We start from the raw sequence: 26,297 nt of genomic DNA, 5'->3' as shown, positions 1-26,297 counted from the left end.
ATGACTTGTCTATATGTTGGTTTACCTTATCTGACGTTATCTGTCAGCTATATGTCAGATGTGTGGATTTTAAGCCCGCTTGTTTGTGCGACTGTTAATCCACGTTATTAACGTAATATAATGGTGTGTGTTAGCTGTAAAGTAAAACAAAAACATCAATTACAATCAGAAAGAGGAGAATTGGGGTCAATATTTAATTAAATAAAACATTAAAATCCGAGAAAGGTGAACGGGGTCAATATTTATAACTAAAACAAATCCCACATTTGGGCGAAAGGTCACGTCAATCAGTGGCGTAGGCAAAAGGGGGGGGGGGAATTATATCCCCTCCCATGGACTCTCAACCCTATATATATATATATATATATATATATATATATATATATATAATATATATATATATATATATATATATATATATATATATATATATATATATATATATGGGATCTTTACCTGTGTTTGGCCCCATCGAGGAGAGCCAGGTAATTAAAATGAAATGCTTTAGGCATGTTCATGCACTAGCAAGTATAGGCCGTGAGAGTCTGGGGGTCTTGACGCAGTTGACGGCCACACCACGGATTAGATTCTACGCTGTGGGCGTGGCAGAATTGGAGTCTTCGGGACTCGGCTATTAACGTGGCCAACATAGCCCTTGATTTACGGCTGGGAAAACCTTCCAGATCGGACAGGGCCGAGTGGACCGTCATGGACGGATCTGACCTAGGGTCAGGCACGAATTAAAATAGTTCCCACGGTGAAGAACGGGGGACGAGTACTTTAGGAGGGTAGACAGCAGACTAGGGGGACACTTTCGATACACACTCACGAGACGCTCGGAGACGGACGGACTCGTCTCGGATAGCTAGGTCTAGAGGAGACAGACATGGGTCGTCTCTGTGAGCTAGTGGAAAGCCACGACATGTATTAAACCTAGGCTAGGCTTGACAGTTAGGGACAAGTAGGGCAGTCGAATTAAGGACTTTAGTTGTTGTAGATAGTTGTGTACTTTTCCTATTGTGTTCCACGTGGTGGCGGGTTAATGTTAGGTGTTGTATTTTGTGGCAATAAATAGAGATCACTGAAGTTGGCATTTATTTATTTTTATTTTCTTCTTCTTGTTTACGATTCCCTGACTAATTCGAAAGGATTAGAGAAGGGAGTCGTAACAATATATATATAATATATATATATATATATATATATATATATATATATATATATATATATATATATATATACATATATATATATATATACATATATATATATATATATATATATATATATATATATATATATATATATATATATATATATATATATATGATTTTATACATATGGAAAAATATTTGAACCCCTCCCATGACCAATTCCTGACTACGCCACTGACGTCAATATTTCCACAAGAATCGAACTGAGTTTTCTAGTTTGGGCACTAAAGTATGAATGCCAATTACTTTAATTATAGTGTGTACATAGTAATTTATATAATTAAAAAAGGAGTAGATAATAGATAATTAGCCTCGTGGTATGCCTTGGGCGACCTAGTTTAGAAATGTTAAAGTTCTCCTTTCAGCAATAAACCGTGAAATGAAGTAGAGGGGGTATGAAGGGGCGGTGTACTCAGCACTATGTCCAGCTCCATTTACTTTTCCTAACGTGGAAAGTTCCATACGTTTTAGTGCGGATATTCTCAAACTTAAAGCCTGGCCTACTGTTTCTTCCAGGCATCTCCGAAGAAAGTCTACCGCCCACCCCTCCCCCCCCCCCGATCGAGATGGGATTTATATAGTAATCATACTTTTACTAGTGTCCGCCCCCCCCCCCCCCGGAGAAAAAAAGTCTGGAAGAAACACTGCTGATCCATCGCCCGTGAAGTTAAGTGTGTGGGTTAGGATTCAGGCTAATTGGTATTGTATTGATTAATGCTATTATTACTGCCGGTGTTTTCCCAAATAATATATATATATATATATATATATATATATATATATATATATATATATATATATATATATATATATATATATATATATATATATATATACATATATATATATATATAAATAATATATATATATATATATATATATATATATATATATATATATATATATATATATATATATATATTAGAATATATATATATATATATATATATATATATATATTTATATATAAATATATATATATATATATATATATATATATATATATATATATATATATAGTCTTTTCTTTTAAAATGCTCTCCATTCATCAACTGATTAAAATATCAGGTGTTGACACTAAAAACCAGTCAGCAATCAATCACCAAACAATAGGAGGTACGCAGCACTACAATGGAAGACAATGGAGCGAAAGGTGGAGACGTGTAAGCTTGTATTCAGTTTACTGTGTTTGTGGTTTTGTGAAAAATCTTGTAACCTGCTTCTATTGCATTCGTCTCCTATGACAATGCAAGAATATCTATTTTTTTAATCTAATTAGATATTACAGTAGTCATATAAAATGTAATTAATAAATTTTTACAAAACTCAAAATTAACATTTTTTTTATAAGCGGCCAGGATGTAGTCCACGTTACAAACCCGTGGGGGGGGGGGGTATAGCGATGTAAGAAATGCTTCATATGGGGATGGGGCTGAAGAAAATTTGCGCACAATTTGTTCATATTGTGATGGGGGAAATTGTGTGGTTTCGTAGAATTGTGGTTAGTTTAAGGTGTGATATTTGACATCGTTTAAGGTGTGACATTTGACATTTGGGTGGTTCTGATTTTTGTGGCATGTGAAGATGGGTGGAAGTGGTCTAAAATACAGTGACGTCAAGTGTGGATTAGCCATGAAATTCTAAAAGGCGACCAAACAGACAGTACATCCAGTGGCCATTGTAGTTGTACAGTTACGCCGCTGTAGGGCTCTAGTCGTGAGAGGACTTGTCTGTAACGTCAACAGCTGCTGTAGGGCTCTAGTCGTGAGAGGACTTGTCTGTAACGTCAACAGCTGCTGTAGGGCTCTAGTCGTGAGGGGACTTGCCTGTAACGTCATCAGCTACTGTAGGGCTCTAGTCGTGAGGGGACTTGTCTGTAACGTCAACAGCTGCTGTAGGGCTCTAGTCGTGAGGGGACTTGTCTGTAACGTCAACAGCTGCTGTAGGGCTCTAGTCGTGAGAGGACTTGTCTGTAACGTCAACAGCTGCTGTAGGGCTCTAGTCGTGAGGGGACTTGCCTGTAACGTCATCAGCTACTGTAGGGCTCTAGTCGTGAGGGGACTTGTCTGTAACGTCAACAGCTGCTGTAGGGCTCTAGTCGTGAGGGGACTTGTCTGTAACGTCAACAGCTGCTGTAGGGCTCTAGTCGTGAGGGGACTTGTCTGTAACGTCAACAGCTGCTGTAGGGCTCTAGTCGTGAGGGGACTTGTCTGTAACGTCAACAGCTGCCGTAGGGCTCTAGTCATGAGGGGACTTGTCTGTAACGTCAACAGCTGCTGTAGGGCTCTAGTCGTGAGGGGACTTGTCTGTAACGTCAACAGCTGCTGTAGGGCTCTAGTCGTGAGGGGACTTGCCTGTAACGTCATCAGCTACTGTAGGGCTCTAGTCGTGAGGGGACTTGTCTGTAACGTCAACAGCTGCTGTAGGGCTCTAGTCGTGAGGGGACTTGTCTGTAACGTCAACAGCTGCTGTAGGGCTCTAGTCGTGAGGGGACTTGTCTGTAACGTCAACAGCTGCTGTAGGGCTCTAGTCGTGAGGGGACTTGCCTGTAACGTCAACAGCTGCTGTAGGGCTCTAGTCGTGAGGGGACTTGCCTGTAACGTCAACAGCTGCTGTAGGGCTCTAGTCGTGAGGGGACTTGCCTGTAACGTCAACAGCTGCTGTAGGGCTCTAGTCGTGAGGGGACTTGTCTGTAACGTCAACAGCTGCTGTAGGGCTCTAGTCGTGAGGGGACTTGTCTGTAACGTCAACAGCTGCTGTAGGGCTCTAGTCGTGAGGGGACTTGTCTGTAACGTCAACAGCTGCTGTAGGGCTCTAGTCGTGAGGGGACTTGCCTTTAAAATCAAGAGTTCTGTACAATTCAAATGAAAGAGCCTATTGTTAGTGCTACACGTACTCAACTAGTCACTCACACGACAACGGCTGTACAATTCAAATGAAAGAGCCTATTGTTAGTGCTACACGTACTTAACTAGTCACACCTTGGTGTTGCTACTCCACTAACTTGACCACATCCGATGTATACATATTAATGCTGTAGTATTTATTGAGGTCCCACTTTCAAACAACCTTTTTTTTACTTTCTCGTATATACGAAGTATAGAGAAAGTCTTGTAATCGTGCAAAAAAAAAATCGAGATTTTTACAAATCTCGACGTTTTACACTTACACCTCACTGATACGGAAAAACATAATTTTGCAATCTTGTCCGTATGTCTGTGTGTCTGTCTGTGTGTCTGTGTGTCTGTCTGTCCGTGTGTAAACACGATAACTTGAGTACCGTTACAGCTAGGTTGATGAAATTTCATATATAAGTATTTTATCAAAATCGTAGATCCGTATCAACTTTTGAGCGATTTCCGATAACCGGAAGTGGTACTTTTTCTACTTTGAATTTTTCAAAAGCCTATAACTTGAGTACTATTTCAGATAGATAAATGAAATTTCACATGTAAGTAAAAGATCTTATTCTCTACCTTCTGTTAAATTTTGAGTAATTTCCGTTGACTGGAAGTAGTAATTTACACTACTTCCGATTTCTCAAAAAACTAATGTAAATTTTAAAAGTACTAATAATATTGCGCACTATTATGCGCTTTTTTATTTGCGTTCACTTGGTGTGCAATTAATTTGTCTACGAGATTTTATTCTATTTTTAAAACTTTAAGTATTTAAAATGGATTAAAAATCATGTCTATAGCCCGAGTTTCCATCCCCTGTTATTTTATATAAGAATATTCGAGAAAGTTTAGGGGAGATCACTCCCGGTTTATTTAAAACATGTTATCTCGGAATGTTTGTTTTGTGTACATAAGCTAATAGCATTAAAATCTTCCATTACTAAAGCTAACAGAGGTATAAAAAAAATAAGTTGAAAGGTGCATCAGTTATTGAAGGATAAAATTCCACCATCTTACAGTACAGAGATGGGAGTGCAGCCATACTTGGACAAGACTAAAATACACGACCGACTTTTTTATACTCCAGTTAACGAAACCCGCGTGAATAACACAAGTCAGAATTAGATTTACAGCTGAAAACGCCTGATTCAAATACGGACCTGCCACCATTGAGTGTGCGCCCGAGAGTCTTTAATAGAAATGTAGATTTTGACCGTCAGGAATAGTAAAAGAAAACCGGTACCCACATTTCCTTTTTATAGTTAGTGTGTGACTGTGGTTTACATAAAAACCAGTTTTAAGGGTTGAAGTGAGAAAGTACTAGGTAGACCTGCCAGTTTGTAGAGGGTGTGTTATAGTTGGTATTTGCACAAGTTCGTTTAAATATTTCATTTCAGCTTCGATAAGAATCGAACATAAGATACTTAATGTTTAAACAGCCAAATCGTTCACGTTTATAATAATAATATGCCTAAAATTTAAAAACTTAATTTTTATACAAGCAAATAAATAAACTTATATGGCACAGATCTGGGTTTATTATTACAGTATGATTTCAATATGGCTTCGTGTTTTCCCAAAGGAAAATCAAAAGTGCTGTGCTCTATTTCATCTTTGCTACAGAAGAACTTCAAGAAGCACTTTAGGTGGGTCGGTATTTCACGAGGTAGCATGGCTTTTGGCTGTTTGAATATGGGGGGAAGGGTGGGGGTGCAGCGTAAAAAGTACATACAACAAAAACAGCATCGCAGAGCCCTCCATAAGGCAAGGTGATCGTGTACATAAACTTAAAAGCTTACAGTGCAAACACAAACGTCTAACACTTTTTCCATACATTATTCAACTCACTGTTATATTTTATAGACTACGATATTTTATAGTTTCAGTGTACATATTATATAGGACCCACATCTTGGTAATAAAAACTGATATTCACAATAAATTATGACAATCGCCTGTGATATCTCTATTACAAACAGCTATTAAGCCAAATTTTGTGTTAAAACAGAAACAAGTGAATCCATTAGCATCAACCCATTCGAGAAACTATCATCAGGAAATCATGAGGTAACTGCTCATAACACAACACAACAGAGGAAATCATGAGGTAACATCACCCTACTGCTCATAACACAACAATCAAATTAGCAAACAGGAAATCATGAGGTAACATCACCCTACTGCTCATAACACAACACAACAATCAAATTAGCAAACAGGAAATCATGAGGTAACATCACCCTACTGTTCATAACACAACACAACAATCAAATTAGCAAACAGGAAATCGTGAGGTAACATCACCGTAGAGCTCATAAAGCTGACAACACAACAAAGTGATACACCAGCCTCTATCCCTTCATATAATTATTTTGAGTACAATCCTTAACAGGGACGTTACTCTTCTCCCCCTTCGACCTCAGCCAGATGCCTTTACTTTTGTTTTCCTAAAATGAGTTAGTGCCCATAGAAACACGGTGGACTTTCTATGAATTTGAATCCAGGATCTGAGCTCAAGACTTTTGGGTTAGCAGCCAAACACTCTACCGTTCAACCATGCTGTCCCTTGTATGTGTGTGTGTATATATATATATATATATATATATATATATATATATATATATATATATATATATATATATATATATATATATATATATATATATATATATATATATATATATATATATATATATATATGATGTACTAAGCTTAACCCTATCCCTACAAGGCGGGTCAAATTGACCCGACAATGCTACATTTTAGTTAATTACTGGTCAACCACTGGACCAATTGTTTTGAGCTTCTAGATATGCTTCCTACACATACATTGCTTTATTTCAACATAAAAATGAATGTTTGATTTTGCACGTGTGCATGAGGGTGAGCAGGTTTAGGTTCACTATTCCTCTCCCTACTAACATGGGTCAAATTGACCCATATACATTTATATAGAGAAAAATTCTACTAGTGTAGGGGAAAGTGGTATAAATCTATAGAAGTTTCAAACAACTTCCCTTGGGGGTAGACCTTTTGGGCTCATAAGTTTGTATCCCTTCCTGCCTTACCAAAGACACCAATTAGAAACATTTATTTCAGCGCCGAAGCACAACAATAATTTGTTCAATGATGTTGATAGCATGTTTTTAGACTCAACCTTCTTGTTACAAATGAAACTGTTGTGGATTGTTAGGTTTGGGCCTACACATAGAGAAGTTGTATTGTAAGGAGATACAAAGACATACCAACTGATGACTGCATGGGTTCATTGGATACAGTATCAATTTGAAAGCGATAAATCAGACCTGAACTTATTTTTGTTGCTGAATTTGGAAATTAGGGCCATACTGTCAATAAAGTATTTAGAATGTTGTGTAATAGGCTTTGATATAATAAAGATACAGCAGGAAGCAAATATTGATTTGTATCTATGCAGTCTTTTGCGACAAAAGCCATCTGATGAGTTAAGTTTTATGGTCCGTGGGTGTTAGACCATGTCACCTCAGACAGTCCAACCATAGTTGGGTAAAATAGGACCAACTCCTTGACTACAGCTTTGAAGCACATGGAACCATATTTTGATAAATCAATGGATATTGAAATAGAGATGACTTATGTATCAATCTCTGATAACTTTGAACTTTACATTGAACTAAGTTTTTGGCTACTAAACTGTGTCAAGCAAGCATATTGATGCCAAAATGATGACATCAAAATGGAAAGACTGCATGAAATCATCCATGTATGGCTCTAGCAATATGCCCCAATGGGCAAACTAAGTGGTAGCTAATGACCATATTTTTCAATTTGCAACTAATGTCCCCAATAAGGTGAAATATAAAGCGACAGCTATTACAAATAGACAGCAGCAGATTTACAAAATGTGTATATTGTCAAAAGAGTTTGTTCTGCCCCAAGTTGTGAGCATTGAGCACAGAGTACTATGTCCAAGCTACTGCAATTCACATTAGATCAAATAGTAGACAAAAAGAAGCCTTCTGAACCACTCACTGAGTGTTGGGCCCAATAGCGTCATCCAAACAAAAGTCATGCGAGATACGATAACATGTTAGATGGTAAAATAACTATTTGTCAAATATATAGATTCTATCTCTAGTCTATATAGCTTTACTGTGCAAACTGATAATAATTGTGATTAAGTTTTCTTGCATATGAAAAATAAATCGATAGTAAAGGTACAAGTTTTTATATTTAGTAACGTCTAGTTTTATTTATGCCTAAAAAGTATAATAATATAATACCTAAAACTAAAATTTAGTGTAGAAATGTATACACTATAATTTTAGTGTCCATTTATCATTAAAATAATAGTTATGCTATAAAAAATTTACATATGTAATAATAGTTTCTTATATAAAAAGTATACGGGTCAAAATGACCCGCCTTGTAGTCGAATACAGTGAAATAGGGTTGTAGGGATAGGGTTAATAAACTATTAAATTAACTAGAAATAGCAGTCTTTCTCAGCTATTACATTTTTTTTTGTTTGGGTGTCAACCTCTTAAATTGTGACAATCCGACCCCTTAGAAAACTACTATACCTCAATAATGTAATGTTCTTAATAACATGGTGTTAGGCTACTAGAAGTAAATATCAAACTCAGTAACTTGTTAATGTTACACTAACCATATCCCTAACTTAAGTCTTACCATAGACCTAGCATTAAACTTGATATCACAATGCACCAACTAACACACCTATTTTTGGAATTTGGAAGTGACAACTCTCAGACACATAAGAGAAATACTTTGAAATTCCAGCCAGAGATAAAGAACACCTGACGTTTTGAAGACATTTTTTTAGTTTGACACCACAGTTAAAGGTAGTCAACTGTAAATACACAGTCAAGGTATAAAAATACTCATAAATTACTCATAAATAAACTACATAAAACTGGGGGGGATGATGTTAACATATGTGTCAAACAAGATTTAAAAATCTGAATCATTTTCAACTATCTGAGGCCTGATGATGCAGCATCTTATTCTTACACACCAACCAACAAATACCTGATATTCACAGCCTTTGAATAAAGTGTATCCCATAAAAAAGAAGGATTTATATCAAATTTAGTGTTAATTTTACTATACATTGTATACAATATATATATCTACAATGATATTAAATAATTTTACTTGTAACAATATAATACAACACAAAAGCTTGTCTAATCTAAACTTGGATGCGGGTGATATTTTTATGTGTGCTTTCTTGACGCAGAGGTATGTGTACTACATGAGATAAGCCAAAGTCAATTTGAACAATAAAGAATATTATAACATTAGACATGGGGAGGATGGGAGTTGGTGCAGTTTGGGGTAGGGGTGATGACCTATGTTTTCACCAAATGTGCTGAGGATGTGGATTGATGATACCAAGTGAGGTTTCAGCTGTGTAAAAAAAACAACTAACAAACACTAATGAACAACACAATCACAAACTTAGTTATCTTTACTTATTACTCTAGCATCTGTAAATTCAGGCATCTCTGTCATTTACCTTTCTCTCCCCTCCTCACTTAACTTTATACCCATCTTGAACACCAACACAGTCATTCTTTTGTACACTCACTGAGCTTTAGAAATATTGTCCTATGTCACCCATTTATATATACATTATGCAATTACATCCTTGCAAGTGCATCATTTACATTAGAGCATCAATTTGCTAAATGATAATATTTATTACAGAATTATATATATTAAACATTGGATGGGATTAATAGTTAAATGATCCTTACTTCAGTCACAGAAGAACTCAATTTGTGGTGGACATGTGATTATCCCCCCCCCCCTCCGCCCCCCACCACCACCCAAACAGGCCACTACAGACTATTCTAAAAAAAATTGTTTTACAGTATTTCTATAAACTACAACACATAAATCGAATTATTTTTCAAAAAGGTTTAGTTGTACATAGCAATGTCAGTCTATAGTTTTCTGGGGGGGAGGGGGGGGGGGGGTTTATTCAAATGAAAACATTAAATAGACCCCAAAATATCAACATTTTTCAATTTTGTCTAGGTATTTTTGTGACAAAGCTTTCTACTACGTATCTTAAATTAATAACGTGTATGAATAAAGTATGGGTTTGAATAGTCGGCCATGGATTTAAGGACCAAGTCATTTGACATTTAAGTTATGAAGACGAAAAGAAAAACCAGAACTGACTTCAGATTCAAACCCAGAACTTAACACATCAATTAGTCAATATTTCTTATTTTGTTTTCTCAGTATGTAATTTAGATATCCTGCAGAATTTGTATTCATTGTGGGGTTTGTTTTATACCAGTGTCCGACAATGCCGGAATATTCTTTAATAAGAGGTGTTAGGCTAGAGGTAACATGCTAAATACAAACAGACTTGCGTATGTAAACGCTAACTCTGTCCCTAACAACCAAAACCCTACTTCATGTCCTGCCATAGCCCTTAGCATAAACCTGAAGTTATACAATACTAAACAAATTAACACACCTATTTTTTAAAAGATTCCATTGTCAAATACTGGTTGTATTGATAATCTATTAGTCTTGGTAATCTATCATTTTAGGTACGTAAAATCTGCCAAGACTAGTAATGTGAAAAAGAGGTGACTCACTAAATTTTAGTAATTATTTTACATTTTTAGGAGGCTTTATGTTTTGAAAGTTACAAAAATGTTTCAAATTTCTTACATGTGCCTGTTTTTTAAAATTGTATTAAAACTTTTCAGTTATAAAAAAGACAATTCTAGTGATGCAACTAAGCTCGTTTACTTGAGCAGCCATCTTGTTTAAGTTTTTTTTGGGAAAATTATCGTTAGAGATTTAGGGGAAATCACACTAATTTACAGATGTTTATATAGCAAATCTTGCTCGTAAACACTGCTGTTTAAAGTTAATTTCTGGCCTATATTAATATATTTTAAATATATTTAGCCATTGCTTTTGTTTTATTACCTAATCAGTTTTCTTTCTATTGTATTTGACACAAATATATATCACAATATACTTCTATTAAAGCCTAACAATGAGGCAACTTTTTTTCACATTACTAGCTGCGGTCGATTTTATGCACCTAAAACGATAGATTACCCTAGTGACATAGTCTTACTGTCGTTAATTAGTTAACAAACTAATAATTTATAGGCACTCATCATTAGGCCTACATTTTTATTATTTTTAGTTTTTAATCACCTACCTCGTCCTCTCTACCTGTTTGTGCCACTGTCACCTTAGCCTCAGCGGCTTAAGCGCCTTTCCACTAACTTGACACAGGCTGAGTTAAGATTAAATTTAAAATAAAGAGATAAAATTCAGAATATTAGGCCTAGATTCTAGATCTATATTTATTATTTAATATTAGTCTAGATAGATATGCCTAGCCCTGCCTCAGAGTCTCTAGTTTACTTATTTACTAAGAGTGTGTTATTAAAATTATTATAATTATATAAATATTATAAACTATAGATCTACATACTTAGACTACTCAGCACTACTGGTGGAGTAGTTTTAGTTTTATTTAATATTTTATTTAGGCCCCTAGCCCTCTAACTAACTCTTTAAAAAAAAATTTCAACAGCTGGCTAGGCAACTACGTCTACTGACACTACTGTCGTCTACAGTCTACTGACTACTACTCTAGTTAAACAAGTAATTAAAAAAAGTCTAGTGACAATTTTAGCGCAATTTCCTTACGTTATCTAAAAATAGCTCTGTCGTAGCGTAAATCAACAGCAGGGTTAGTAAAACCATTGGTTAGTTATTAAAACGTTTTTTATTAAATTTTTTTCAGTATTTTACATGTTTTATTTACAATAGAGTAACATGACTAAAAACCATTGCGCGCCTAGCTACCGAGCGTGATGTCGCAGATATTGAACGTGATGGCACAGCTATAAAACGTGATGACGCGTGTGGTGTGGTTGCATAAAATGCCTACTAATTCGGTCCAAATTTTAATTAATTCAAAAAAAATTTTGTGACCAAACGAAAGGATATTTTTGAAAACTTTCTTCTGCAATATTGTTCTAAATTATAGCAGGAATCGATTGGTGCATGTTTCAAGTCGCTAAGTGGTCTGGTTGCCGAGACATGGGCCAAAAACTGCATTTTTCCGAGGTTTTTTGGCTTTTCCGGGAAATCCATGAAAGAAACCCGGAATTTTTATGGCCTATGTTCATCCTCGTAACTTGCTTAACATAATTGTTTTTGTAACTAGTCATCGATATTGCTTCGTTGAGGAGGAGATACAACTTAAAGCTGCGGACACACATCCATACATTCATCCATCCATTCCCAGAAATGACGAGTTAATAAACGCAACTACTAGATTTCTAGATCTAGATCTAGATCTAGTAACTTTTTAGCGCAATTTCCATTCTGGAGAATTGCGTTTATTAACTCGTCATTTCTGGGAATGGATGGATGAATGTATGGATGTGTGTCCGCAGCTTTAAGTTGTATCTCCTCCTCAACGAAGCAATATCCGATGACTGGTAAAACTCCATTTCAGCGTATTTTATTCTCCGTTGCTTGTTTACCTCCAGTTGAGCGTATTTTATTATAACAACCGAAACACACCAAAACATTAGGAAAACACGATTTATTAATTGTATTGTATAATTTTTGTTTTAGCAAATGAATAAATATGAATATTTAAAAAACACGACTTGTTTATTTGTATTGTATTTTTTTTAAAGGCATTTGTCTCATGGTGAAACTGATACACTGTTAATTATTCTGTATTATATTTTTGTATTTATGCAATAAATGTACAAACTCTGTGTTTTTTTGTTTGACAATTTCGCCAAAACTGAAAAAAATATTTTTACTATAGAGTTGTATGTTATTTAAATTCATAGTAAATCTACCATCCTTCCAAATATTTTGATATATGTATCAAGTATGATTTTTTGTGTGAGTAAATTTCTGGCTTTTAAAAAAAAAATTGACGTGGGGTCGTCCATAAATGACGTCACACTCGTAAGGGAGAGGGGGTCCGCAATTTTGTGACGGTGTGTGATGAGGGGGAGGGGGTGGGGTTTCAGATGGTGTGACGTCACTTTTTTTGCATTATAAAAAAAGCAATGTTAGAAAAACGAGTTTTAGCCGTTATTTCGCGTTTTAGAAAACGGTTTTAATAAATTGTAATAGGAATTGATCAAAATACTCTATGTTGACAGAGTTCTGACAAGATTTTGGAAAAAGTATCGATGTTTTTAGAAAAATTCAACAGAAATTTTGAGGGGGGGGGGGGTGGGTGTAGGCTGTGGTGTGACGTCATTTTAGGGGGGTCTGACTTTTTGTGACGACGTGTAACGGAGGGGAGGGGAAGGAAAAAATCGTAAAAAAAGCGTGTCGTCACAAAAAGCAAGACCCCCCCCCCCAAATGACGTAGCACCATCTGAACCCCCGTCCCCTCAACACACACCGTCACAAAATTACGCCCCCCCCCCCTCCCCAGAGGCGTAGCGACCCTTCCCGGGGACAAACTTTCAACTTTCGATTTGCACCCCCCCCCCCCCTCAAACTTTCGATTTGCACCTCTTAAAAGACTATTTAACACTCGTATTAATCACTTAATTAAGTGGAGTTATCATTTTTCTCTATATATTTTGCTATTTTTTGCCTTGGTGTCACCCCCCCCCCCCTAAATGGTGTCAACCGCGCTACGCCTCTGCCCCTCCCCCTACTAGTGTGACGTCATTTATGGACGACCTCTAACATTATTTTTTTTAAATGACGTGAGTTGTCACACTTTCTCTAACACTCCAAGCCATCCCTCACCAAATTCCACCCCCCCGGCCCACTTTTAGCAGCATTATTGTGCCTTTTAATACTTTTATTCAGTTTAGTTGAAATTGGAACACTTAATTGTACAAAGTGTGCATCTCTATTTTTGTAACCAACGAACAAAGCACTTCAGTCAGTCTCTTTGTTGTTTTTTTATTCATTTGTTAAAACAAAAATACAATACAAATAAACAAGTCGTGTTTTTTAAACATTCATTTTATTCATTTGTGAAAACAAAAATACAATACAAATAATAAATCGTGTTTTCCTAATGTTTTGGTGTGTTTCGGTTGTTATAATAAAATACGCTCAACTGGAGGTAAACAAGCAATGGAGAATAAAATACGCTAAAATGGAGGTTTACCGGCCTACTAGTCTAGTACTGACTAGTGACTAGACTTAGTTTAGCTAGCTAGATCTAGAATCTAGATCTAGAGTACAAGGGTTAGCCAGTGTGTTATATACAGTATTATACAGTCTACATACAGATAATACATAAATAGATTAGAAATGATAGAGAAAATAAATACTCTACTAGATTCTAGATCTGGGAGTAGATCTAGATTAAGGGAGGGCCTATAAATTAAAATGTTTGTTTTGGCCATGTCTAGATTCTGACTCTATTTCTGGAGATCTAGATCTAGATTTTGATCTAAATACCAAGTTCTAGACCTACTTTTGACAAATACCTCAAAATTTGGGCGGGGGGGGGGAGTAGGCTTTATACTTATACAATTGCAGAGTTTCTTCCAGGCATTTTTACCGCCCCCCCCCCCCCCCCCCCCCGAACGAAATGAAATTTATATAATTTATATAGAAAATATATAAATTTAACAGTGTCCGCCCCCCCCCCGAAGAAAGTCTACCCCCCCCCCCCGAAAATTTCAAGTGCCCCCCCCCCGGAGAAAAAAGTCTGGAAGAAACACTGTACAATTGTATAGCATAGATCTAGATCTAGACCAATATATAAATATTCTTCTAGGCCTACTAATTTGATTTAACTAAAGCGGCATTTTAGACAGCAAAGATAAAAAGGTGTTATTATTGTATTATTGTATTTAGTTAGTATATTTAGCTTATAGATTTCTAGTTCTAGATGTTAAGAATAGAATCTTTATGGTTAATCCTAGAAAGCTACTAAATCTAAATAAATATTGCCCCCCCCCCTCATACTAGGCTAGGATAGCAATAAACTGTACACATAAAGGATGCATTTACTAGTACGGTAATAGACTATAAAAAAAGCTTTTTCAGTTTGTTTAGACACAAGAATCTTGTTATTTTTTAAACAGACAAATTTAATCGTCATGCATCATCAGTATTATTACTGAATAATAGCAATTTTATATTGTATGTGTAAATCTCAAGGGGTCATAAAAGACGTCACGCTTGTTTGACGATTTTACTTCCCCCTTCCCCTCCGTCACACATCGTCACAAAAAGCCAGACCCCCCCCCCCTAAAATGAAGGCACGAGTCAGCCTACAACCCCCCTCAAAATTGCAGTTGAATTTTTCTTAAAATACGAAATTTCTCCAAAATCTTGTCTGAAATGTGTCAACATAATGTTCAAAAAATATTTTGGAATTTAGAGAGATCAATTTAAGTGGCTGCAAAACAACTGATCGAGAACTCTAGAATTTTGTACTAGAGATCAAGATTTAGATCTACTAGATTCTAGATCTATTAAGACCTGACAAATATATTAAATGATGGCGTAGTTCTAAATAAATATACTAGTAAATATCAGGCTTTTAAAGATGTGTTGTCCAGTATAACTATAATATAATTGATTAGATCTAGTAATAGTTAAGTAATAATAAGTTATTAAGTAATAAGTATAAGCTAAGTTTTTAAGTCAAGTTTTTAACTTTTCGGTCTCTCAGACTCTAACTCAGTAGTCACTAGTAAACTACTGAGTACTAAAGAAAGACTCAGACCGAGAGTAATCTAGACAAAAAAGCAAAGATATTTTAAATTTACTCCAGCCCCCCCCCCCCCCCCCCCCCCCCCCCGGTCTGGCCTCAACCAACTGGTGGGCTTTCAGGCAAGTGTTCAGGAAGCCCCCATTCACAAAGCACTTCTACACCACCCCCTTCCTGCTCGACAAAATGGAAAAATTAATGCCTATAGACTATAGTAGTATAGTTTAGACATCTATCCTATGGAAAATATAGCCTATACTTTAAACTTTAAACAGTGTCTGACTGCCAGCCTAAAAATGCCTGAAAGAAACACAGTTGTGCTTGTTGCACAGAGTTAACTCAAGTCTCTGACCTAATAACTGACTACACAACTTTAATTTTAGCATTTCTTAAGCCTATTGCATTAGAATTTGTATTATCACATTGATAATATTACTATAATTATTTATTAATTAGGCCTATAGTTTTGTATAAACCTAATGAACCTGTCAAACTAAGTCTGTGTAATTTAATGAAGTTGAAGAATCAAGTTAACTAATTTTTTTTATCAATCTAGAATCTAGACTGACCAGATGTCCTCAGAGCTCTCATATGAAGCTTCAGATGAAGCATCAGAGAATGAACTACTAGAACGCAGTTTGTCTGTATGGCGAGGATGGAGTGCGATAGAATGGGAAGATTTTACACCCATTGCTTTGGATATTCATACTGCATGTAGCATTGGTCATTTTGACTGGGTTCGATCACTTATCCTTAAGTAAGCTTCACATAGCCTATATCACCTAAACAGTGTTTCTTTCATACATCTCTTTTATTGGTTGTACATACATTCATAATTTGATTTTTGCCAGTTTTTAAGTGCAAGTTTTATTATAAAAAATTCTAAAGTCATCTCTTTATCATTTTAAAATATTACAAAGGACATTTATCTAAAAAAAGATTTCTTAGTGTGCAGTTCAAATTGCTTTAAAATTATTGCTTCTTGTAGATTAAAATCATAAAAATGTAAACAATAGGGGGCCTATCTAATTTGTAAATTATATATACTGTACATTATACATTGCCACTTATCATAAAACTCTGTTACTTCTTTTAGAAATGATGGTCAAAAAGACAGAAAAAATGTTGGGGGCTGGACACCACTAATGTATGCCTGTTATATTGGCCATGACAACATAGTTAATCTGTTGATCAAAGAAGGATGCAACATGAACATGAAGAACCCTAAAGGCCACACCCCTCTTATGCTGGCAGCAAGTTGTGGGAATGAAAGTGTTGCTCGCACTCTAGTCAGGGTAGGCATACTATTATTTCTTGTGTATAAAACATGAGAGGATTATGTTTATGTAACTCATCTAATAAGTAGGATTACAAAAATAACTCATATTCCAATGCCCAAGATGGACGTATCCCTTACTGTACTGTATATAGTAAGGTGCAGTTTCTTAATATCAATAAAACCACACTAGTTCTTTCCTTTACTAGAATAACATTCGTGAAACGTAAAAAAACAAATAGGAAAATATTAGACCAAAAAATTAATTGGTGGTTGATGGTCAGCAATAAAACAAAAATCTGATTCACTAATGAAAGCAAAAGTCTGACTAAAAATAGAACATTTAAGTTTGAAATCAATAAGAGACATATGAAAGCCTTAAATAAAACACATAATAAATATTTTGCCATCTTTTATCCAGAAAGGAGCAGAGCTTGAACTGATTGACAGGAGTGGTTGGACAGCTTTGTTCCATGCAACTTACGCAGGTCATCAAAACTTTGTTGCTTTCCTTCTTGAGGCTGGGGCAAACATGGATGCTGTGTAAGTCACACTAGAGGTTCTTAATTATTACATTGGTATCTAGTATTTTGTATCTTAGGTAACATAAAAATGAATGAATTAAAGCAATGAAGTAAGCAAGAAATTTTTTACTGCCAACAGTGAGCCCAGCTCTGGGATGACACCATTTATGGAAGCTGCTGCAGAAGGACATGAGATCATAGTTCAAGAGTTTCTAAAGCATGTAAGTATGACATTCATAAAGGCTTATACATGAGATCATAGTTCAAGAGTTTCTAAAGCATGTAAGTATGACATTCATAAAGGCTTATACATGAGATCATAGTTCAAGAGTTTCTAAAGCATGTAAGTATGACATTCATAAAGGCTTATACATGAGATCATAGTTCAAGAGTTTCTAAAGCATGTAAGTATGACATTTATAAAGGCTTATACATGAGATCATAGTTCAAGAGTTTCTAAAGCATTTAAGTATGACATTCACAAAGGCTTATACATGAGATCATAGTTCAAGAGTTTCTAAAGCATGTAAGTATGACATTCATAAAGGCTTATACATGAGATCATAGTTCATGAGTTTCTAAAGCATTTAAGTATGACATTCACAAAGGCTTATACATGAGATCATAGTTCAAGAGTTTCTAAAGCATGTAAGTATGACATTCATAAAGGCTTATACATGAGATCATAGTTCAAGAGTTTCTAAAGCATGTAAGTATGACATTCACAAAGGCTTATACATGAGATCATAGTTCAAGAGTTTCTAAAGCATTTAAGTATGACATTCATAAAGGCTTATATATGAGATCATAGTTCAAGAGTTTCTAAAGCATGTAAGTATGACATTCATAAAGGCTTATACATGAGATCATAGTTCAAGAGTTTCTAAAGCATGTAAGTATGACATTCATAAAGGCTTATACATGAGATCATAGTTCAAGAGTTTCTCAAGCATGTAAGTATGACATTCATAAAGGCTTATACATGAGATCATAGTTCAAGAGTTTCTAAAGCATGTAAGTATGACATTCATAAAGGCTTATACATGAGATCATAGTTCAAGAGTTTCTCAAGCATGTAAGTATGACATTCATAAAGGCTTATACATGAGACCATAGTTCAAGAGTTTCTAAAGCATGTAAGTATGACATTCATAAAGGCTTATACATGAGATCATAGTTCAAGAGTTTCTAAAGCATGTAAGTATGACATTCATAAAGGCTTATACATGAGATCATAGTTCAAGAGTTTCTAAAGCATGTAAGTATGACATTCATTGTTACTGGGAGAATAGGCATACCCATAAAGGCCTATACATGTAGCTAGTATAACAGTTTATGCTATTTCAATCCCTAACACTCAGCCAAATGCTGAAAGTTAAATTAATAATATTTGTGGTACCAGATTTCAAAATTTGTTTTTAATAGTAATATAAACTTTTTAATCTATTTATTTAAAATGTTCATATATATACACAAACACACACCCTACTATAGACATAAAGTTTATTATCGCTGATGTTGTATCTATCCTGCTAGGGTGTCAATGTGAATGCTAGAGCACATAGTGGGGACACTGCCAGGACCCTGGCTGTACTGAATGGCTACATGAAGATTGTTAGTCTCATCGACAACCACACCATGCCTCTCATTTCCTTGAGGTCTGAAGCTGGTAAGTGGAACTTGATCTGTTCTTATAGATTCTCTTTTAAAAATTACTTTCCTATGTGTTACAAGATTTGTCAAAATGTAGTATTAAACAAGATAAGATTGCAATATTTTATATTATATAATATATACAGATTCATCCTTTCCTGTTAGTGCATAGGACACATGAGGCAGATGAAGCAAAGTTAATCTGTTTAAGTTACCTCGGCATATAAATTGAAAGCATTGCCAATATTTTGTTCAGCTACCTTAATTTTCCCTAATATGAGTCAGGTACTCATCAGAGCTGGGTGGACTCAGTCAGGGATTAAAATTGACCTTCAGATCAAGCGCTGTCTCTCTTGACCACGCTGTCAGTATTTGGCAGATTATCAAAAGCAGATTGTATTGAAAAGGTTTAGTTAGAGTTGCTTGTAGAAACATGGACCACATAAAATTTGACATGATGTGTTGAACAAGCTGAAAGTTTATTATAGAAAATAGACTGATAATGTTTTGTGTTTAACAGGTCTAGAGCTGTACAGTTCATCTGATGAAGCCCTAAACAAGAGACACCCATCCACTCGCCACCTGCGTCTGAAGACCCAGGGCCCAAGTATAAGAGATGGACCTGAGGCCATTGCTAGAATGATTGATAGGACCAGATGCACTGACCCTGTGTACTATCCAAGTATGTTCCCCATTTAAGTGGATTCTAAAAATGTTTTGTGTTGACTTAGGTCTCCCAAGCAGCTGTAGAGTAAAGAAAAGAGTTTAAAAATTTCAGCCCTGATAGTCCTTTGACAAGTGAAATAACTCTCATGTGTGCATGTGAAGGCATTGTGTGATCAGCATGTAGTCGTTGCTTTTATTTGACTTTAGTCAGGTACCCATTAAAGCTGTGTTGACTCAAAGAATTCCTACAGACATTGGGAACCAAACTGATAGTTTCATGTTGGCTGTTGTGTGCTGTACAATTTGACCATTCCATTCCTCACCTTTCTTTGTACTTGTCAACCAAATTTCTAACTACATGTTGTTTCCCTTTAGATTGTCACATTCCCAAGGGTTATGTCTCTTTTCCTGCCATGGGAGACGACAAACAGGAGACCAAACTGTCCCATAGAGATGTCACCTCCCCCATCAACCCTGAGGACTATAAGGAGAGCTCAGAAAGTAGAGGTCAGTGCTCAGGACAGTTTTTATTTTATCCTCACTTGATGAATACAAACTTTAGTAATGTAGAAACATCACCCTCAAAATATCTACTAAAATAGAAAATTAGTTCATTATTTATCATTTTTAATACCAAAAAAAAATTGTAATTCAAGAAGAGTACCTTCCTTTTAAACAGGGCTTGATCGGTAGCTTTATCTACTACATAGCTGTGTATATGTGTATGTGCGTCCCAACTGCTTTTATTTTATACCACATACTGCTACACAACTCCCTTTATTGTTATTTTTTTATTTAGCTAGGCCAGTCTTATGTTGATTTAGGGCTTGTGGTGATATTATTTTACTTAAAACCATAATTTTTGTCTCATTTTTTAACTTTTCTTTAATTATATTCATTAAGGGACCTTATTTGTACCTTTGATTTTAGCTTAGTTTTTGTTTATTCTGTTATGACAATTATTCTTATTTAGAAACTTTTACAGTTATTTATTTATAATACTTCTGTCTTGTTGTTTTAATGTTTTGTTTATATAGTTAAGTAGTCAAATCATCATGGATAATTATTTCCTCCCCTAGATTATGATGACTGTAATGATGACAGCAATGCCTTCACCAAGACAGGGGCCATCACCATCAAAAGCAGCTCCAGCTCTAGTGGCGGGCTGGTGGCAGCCCTAGGGCTGAGTCGTGAAGGCAGCATAGACAGTGATGACTCCCACTACCAGACCACCAGCTCATCAGATGATGTAGCACCTGATGGTCCCGCTAAATCCAGGAATCATCACCGGTCTCTAAAAGCACAAGAACGCAGCTCCAACCCTGTGAAGTTATTAAAATTTCCAGATCAAAATTTAAATACAGAACACACTGGAGCTGTCTCCCCTTTGTGTGATTACTTCCCTTTAGATGCATCATTTCCAGTGGGAACCAGTAACCCAGTAACAAACACTACAGGCTCAGAGAATAATGTTATACCTAGCCAACCACCAAACTCCTGCCAATCTTTACCCAAACAAAATATGACCCAGGCTGAAATAGTTCATAGATATTTAAAAAACTTAACTCTGGATAATCCCGAGAAACAAAACCAGTTTTATGGTTATGAGAACCTCTGGGCCAGTGATTCTGCAGATGTTGTTGTAGCATTAAAAGATGGTTCTCAAGCTACTGAAAGTGTCTCTAATAGTCACAAACCATTGAAGGGGGAGACAGACAAGTCAAGTTGTGTAAACAGTTTATCAGCTTTACCTTTAGAAAAGTCTGAAGACAAACAGGCACAAGGGCCCACACAACAAGAACATACTCCACCAACAGCGGGATCTAAAAAATATCCAACACAGTCCAGCGCTGTGTCCAGTTCCTCTGATACACCCAGTGTCCACCTGAACCATCTACTGAAGGACACCACGGCTGTCCACAACCAACAGCGCACGCACCATCCCCAGCTGAACCACCATCACCCTCTGTACAACAGACACGTGACTTATTCCAACCACCAAGACATTCCGCGGCCCAATCACCCACGGCCAAACACAATTCAACCGCTTACATTTGGGCCACCTGGCACCAACAATACACCCTGGCAATATTTCTACAGTGAGACTGAGCCTCATGGCCAGTTTGGCTTCCCTACCCCAGAAAACCTGACCCTGCCACCAGACTACAGCTCACAGCTGGCTGCAGCTGGGGCCTTGACATCTAACACAGCTCATCTCCATGGCAACACATCAACAAATAACACAGCAGGTAATCATTTTCCCGCAAATAGTTTGTCGCAGTTAAACCAAGAGAACATGTTCAGTCCATCTCCAGCGATGGTGGTCATACCTGGACACTCCACCTCCCAGCCTGTGTCCAGCACAATTCACTGGCCAGACGAGGCAGGGGTCAGCAGAAGTGGGCCGCGGAACCTTGCTGAGATGCTGAACCAGCTGGGTCTGCTCAAGTACCTGGACAAGTTTGAGGAGCAGGACGTTGACCTGCAGGTGTTTCTCTCCCTTACAGACAACGATCTCAAGGAAATAGGAATCAAGTAAGATATAGGAAACTAATATTTTAAGAATTAAGTAAGATTATAGGAATCTAATATTTTAGGGATCAAGTAAGATTATAGGAATCTTGTAAGATTATAGGAATCAAATAAGATTTTAATAATCATGTAAGATTATAGGAATCAAATAAGATTTTAATAATCATGTAAGATTATAGGAATCAAATAAGATTATAGGAACCAAGTAAGATTATAGGAATCAAGTAAAATTATAAGAATCCAGTAAGATTATTTAAGTTAGATACAGGAATCCTATAAAATTATATAAATCATCAAGATTTTTTAATAGGAATCAACTAAGACCAGGAATCATAATTGTAGGAATCAAGAAAAATTGTAGAAGTGAATGTAATAAAAATCTAGAAATTAAGATAAAATGTGTGGTCCTCTTAATGATCAAGCTAATTTTTTAATTGTATCTTGGAAACAAGGAGACAGATTAAACTTTTTAAAATTATTAATATAGGTTGTGTTTTGTTTTTTCTCAATACTAATAAGCTTCTTACAACTTTTATGTCTCAGATTGTTTGGTCCCAGAAAAAAAATGACCAACGCCATTGCCCGCTGGCACAGTAACGCACCAATAGCCAGCAGCAGTCTAGAGCAGGCCTACGCTGACAGGCTGGAGGGGGAGATGCAGGAGATGGCTATACAGCTCAATCAGGTCTCTACAGCTTTTAATCATCTACTTTTTTTGTGGTTTCACTGGTCTCTTTGTGCTTTTATTTCAATATTAAGTTCTACACATAATTTTACTTATTTTCTTAGCACCTGCAATAGGCTTTAACAACTTCCCCTACAGGTTGTAATAAAACTAATGCTGGATGAGGTTTAATGTAACCTTTAAATGGAAAAAAACGTCTATAACCAATAGATGTTCACATTCCATTATTAGAAAATGTTTTGATTAAAAAAAAAATTCATGATTTGTGTAAAAATTATTCTAATAAAACAAATGTGATTATGGACCATCAACAGACCATCTCCTTTTAGCCTCATATTTAGCCAACTCTATTGATATTTGAATATTGGTTCACATGAAATTTTCATTATTTGTAGATTTACTATATGAGATTCAACATACAGGGTTTTAAAAACAGAAAGCTTAAAAAAAATGTTAATGTCATAAAATTATTTATAATATATATGGATTTTATTGACTTTAGGTAGCAGAAAATGAAGAAACTTTAAAAGCCCAGATTCTTCAAGAGCAGCAACTCCGTTCTGTTACTGAAGGCTGTCTGATGGAAGAGCGAGCCAACTGGGAGCAGGCTAGGCAACTGTTGCAGGACACAAGGACTAAGCTGAGAACTATGGGAGACTTGATGTCACGTCTTAGGTGAGTCACACGGTTCAAAATTTCAGTCTCCGCTGATGAAATAATTCTTTAAGTAGCTAGTTCCTGGTTGATTTTACAGTTATGTCTACTTTAGAAAAAAGTAATGGATAATTAAAAAATTATAATTTTCATAAAAATGGTGGATAATTTTGCCTTTTTTTTTTGTGCTTTTTGCATTTATTAAAATTGATTACTAGTTTTTATTTAATGCATTTTTTTTTAATTTAAAAATTTATTTCAGACACCACCAGAAGGAATTAAGAAAACAATTAGAAAATGTCTCAGGGCCAAAAGTTCCAGAAGACCATTCAGAGTTGCCAGAAAAAAAAATTTCCAATGGCGGATCATGTCCAGCTGACCCTTCAGCTGACCCGACCCAAGCAAGTCAGGCAGAAGAACCCTCTAAGACCTCCAGTGTTCACACCAGTAAGGAAGTGCTAAAAAAATCTGAGAAGTGTTTGAAAGAAATGCAACACACATTATCCAGCCTGGTACAAAGTGCTGATAGGATTTTAATATCTACCCATTCACTGAGCAGTTTTGATAAGGATCTATAATAGCATTTATATATCTAATCATAGACAAAACAAAATTGTTACAGATCTTTAAGTTGCATTTTTATACCCACTCATACACTAAGCTATTTACACTGAATCTATAAGTGATGAGTTCCCAATCCGTCCAGTCAATTGTCTTTCCTGTTTACCTCTATATTTAATTTTATTACTGATTTGTATATGATAGGTTATAAATTTTGCTGTATTGTATTAATAGTTCAATGCTTAAATATCTGTTAGTATGTTAATGATAAATTTTCCAAAATTTTGAATTTCTTTTTTGTAAAATATGCCTGCATTTTAGTAGTACATGGAAATCTTAGCAGTAAAGAAATTTAATATATAAATTATACTTGAAATTTCTTTTTAGTAAAATATTTGTGTATTTTAGTACTAGTTGTGCATAGAAATCTTAACACTAAAGAAATTATACATGAAATAGTTGTTTTAATATTAGTGGAAATTCTTATCCTTATCTTGTATCATTGTTTATTAAATTTTAAGTTTTGTTATAGAGTGGATATTGAGATATTCAAATTAAATTTAACATATTCTCAGGTTTATCTAATTATTCACTATCATCAAGAAGCAACAAATTATCTGGACAATGTTGTTGATGGTACTAAAACAATTAAAACATACAATAGTATTACTTGCTGTTAACAGCTCTGCTTCTGCAATGTGTCACCAGAATTTTAAATAACCAAACAGATATTCATAAATGTTTGTTGTACTACAAAGCTTTATATGATTAAATACAATTTACGTTTGGAAAATGTCACCATTTTTCGGCCTTGTAAAGGGGGCTGCAATAGATGGACTGTGCTGTTTGCTGGTGCTTACTTTAAAACTAAAAGATTTTTTTTATCAACCTGATCTAGACAAAATATTGACTTGATGTTCCCTTAGGTTAGTTCCTTGTGCAATATAAATATGATAGATTATATTTCATTGTATGAAAAATGTTACGTTTAGCTTACAAATGATACTGGTCACAAAGAATGTAGTTAACATAAATACTAGTGTCTATTTGTACTGAGATGTGAGCTAGTTTGTTGCTGTTATTTTACATTGTTGACAAGCCCTACTGCTTTTGCAAGGGTGATCAAATTATCATGAATGTACTTTGTTATATCTATTGACTGTGTATACTGTAAATAAATTGTGAAACCAATCTACTTTGTGTTGCCTATCTCTACTAGTATATCGTTAAAGCCAAATGACTAATTAGTTTGATTGCTACTCTCTGTGTTTCCTCCGCTGATGTCACTGCAGGACACAAATATTTAAATATTGGCTCAAAACCATCTCATGGTACATCTTAACTCTGATGGGTTCCTTACTAAAGGCAGCTGGACATTGTGCTGACCACATAGTCAGTTCATAACATTGTCGTAGAAACAGACTGCATTATCTGCCTAATGTATCACGTCTAATTAGGTAGGCCTGCTCATGGAAATTTAATAACTTGCTCACTTTTACAACAGATAGTGGTAGAACTAGTAGGCAACATGGTGACACTACTGGGCAACAGATGGTGGTGGCACTTGTAGGAAACGGTGGCACTAGTGGGCAACAAATTTTAGTGGGCAACAGATTTAATCCATTTTTTTAAAGAAATATTGAACACTGTTTAGCTTGAAAAAATTACTAGTTAAACTAGCACAAAACGTGAAAAGAGATATTGACAAAATTAGGTGACCAGAAACAATCTTGTGAATGTAATCATTGATAAAGGATAGGGACAATAAATATACTGCAGACATGCTCATAAATGGAACCCACAGAAAAAAAGTGGTTAGACCAAAGATTTGATCAAAAAGGTAAGTTGTAAACCAAAAAAAAAAACAACACTCTGACCAAATGCACCAATCTTCCAAAGCCTTAAGTATGGTT

At 35.5% G+C, this 26,297-nt stretch overlaps 1 protein-coding gene and 1 long non-coding RNA gene across 7 annotated transcripts; one reads left to right on the top strand and one right to left on the bottom strand.

The window, feature by feature from the left end:
- Positions 1-14,515, bottom strand: LOC131939796 (uncharacterized). Of its 3 annotated transcripts, XR_009386476.1 has the most exons (4): positions 11,972-12,514; positions 11,813-11,829; positions 11,316-11,393; positions 1-134 (listed from the first exon to the last, which is right to left on the bottom strand). It is a non-coding gene; the product is annotated as an uncharacterized LOC131939796 (long non-coding RNA). The 3 variants fall into 3 exon arrangements; XR_009386477.1 differs by lacking the exons at positions 11,813-11,829; positions 11,972-12,514 and adding an exon at positions 14,445-14,515; XR_009386478.1 differs by lacking the exons at positions 11,813-11,829; positions 11,972-12,514 and adding an exon at positions 14,440-14,511.
- LOC131939795 (ankyrin repeat and SAM domain-containing protein 3) lies at positions 12,541-25,567 on the top strand. 4 transcript variants are annotated; one of them, XM_059298303.1, is made up of 12 exons: positions 12,541-12,612; positions 16,390-16,590; positions 16,930-17,128; positions 17,531-17,652; positions 17,773-17,854; positions 19,170-19,302; positions 19,807-19,968; positions 20,328-20,459; positions 21,032-22,487; positions 23,028-23,169; positions 23,672-23,844; positions 24,086-25,567. In XM_059298303.1, exons 2-12 carry the CDS (start codon positions 16,406-16,408, stop codon positions 24,399-24,401), a joined length of 3,102 nt encoding a protein of 1,033 aa, XP_059154286.1. In that variant the 5' UTR covers positions 12,541-12,612; positions 16,390-16,405; the 3' UTR covers positions 24,402-25,567. The 4 variants fall into 4 exon arrangements, with proteins under 4 accessions (XP_059154286.1, XP_059154284.1, XP_059154283.1 ...); XM_059298301.1 differs by lacking the exon at positions 12,541-12,612 and adding an exon at positions 14,261-14,353; XM_059298300.1 differs by lacking the exon at positions 12,541-12,612 and adding an exon at positions 15,516-15,647.
- Positions 25,568-26,297: the final 730 nt, after the last annotated feature.

The sequence above is a fragment of the Physella acuta genome, unplaced genomic scaffold, assembly GCF_028476545.2.
Source record: "Physella acuta isolate Inbredline_101_S28 unplaced genomic scaffold, ASM2847654v3 ptg000294l, whole genome shotgun sequence".
NCBI lineage: Eukaryota > Metazoa > Mollusca > Gastropoda > Physidae > Physella > Physella acuta.
This window is presented reverse-complemented; position numbering and strand designations above follow the sequence as displayed.

Excerpts from the sequence above, each read along its gene's own strand:
- LOC131939795 (XM_059298303.1), top strand. The coding sequence starts at position 16,406 with ATGTCCTCAGAGCTCTCATATGAAGCTTCAGATGAAGCATCAGAGAAT. Across the intron at positions 17,855-19,169 it reads TTCAAGAGTTTCTAAAGCAT|GGTGTCAATGTGAATGCTAG; the intron begins GTAAGTATGACA and ends CTATCCTGCTAG. Across the intron at positions 20,460-21,031 it reads GGAGAGCTCAGAAAGTAGAG|ATTATGATGACTGTAATGAT; the intron begins GTCAGTGCTCAG and ends TTCCTCCCCTAG.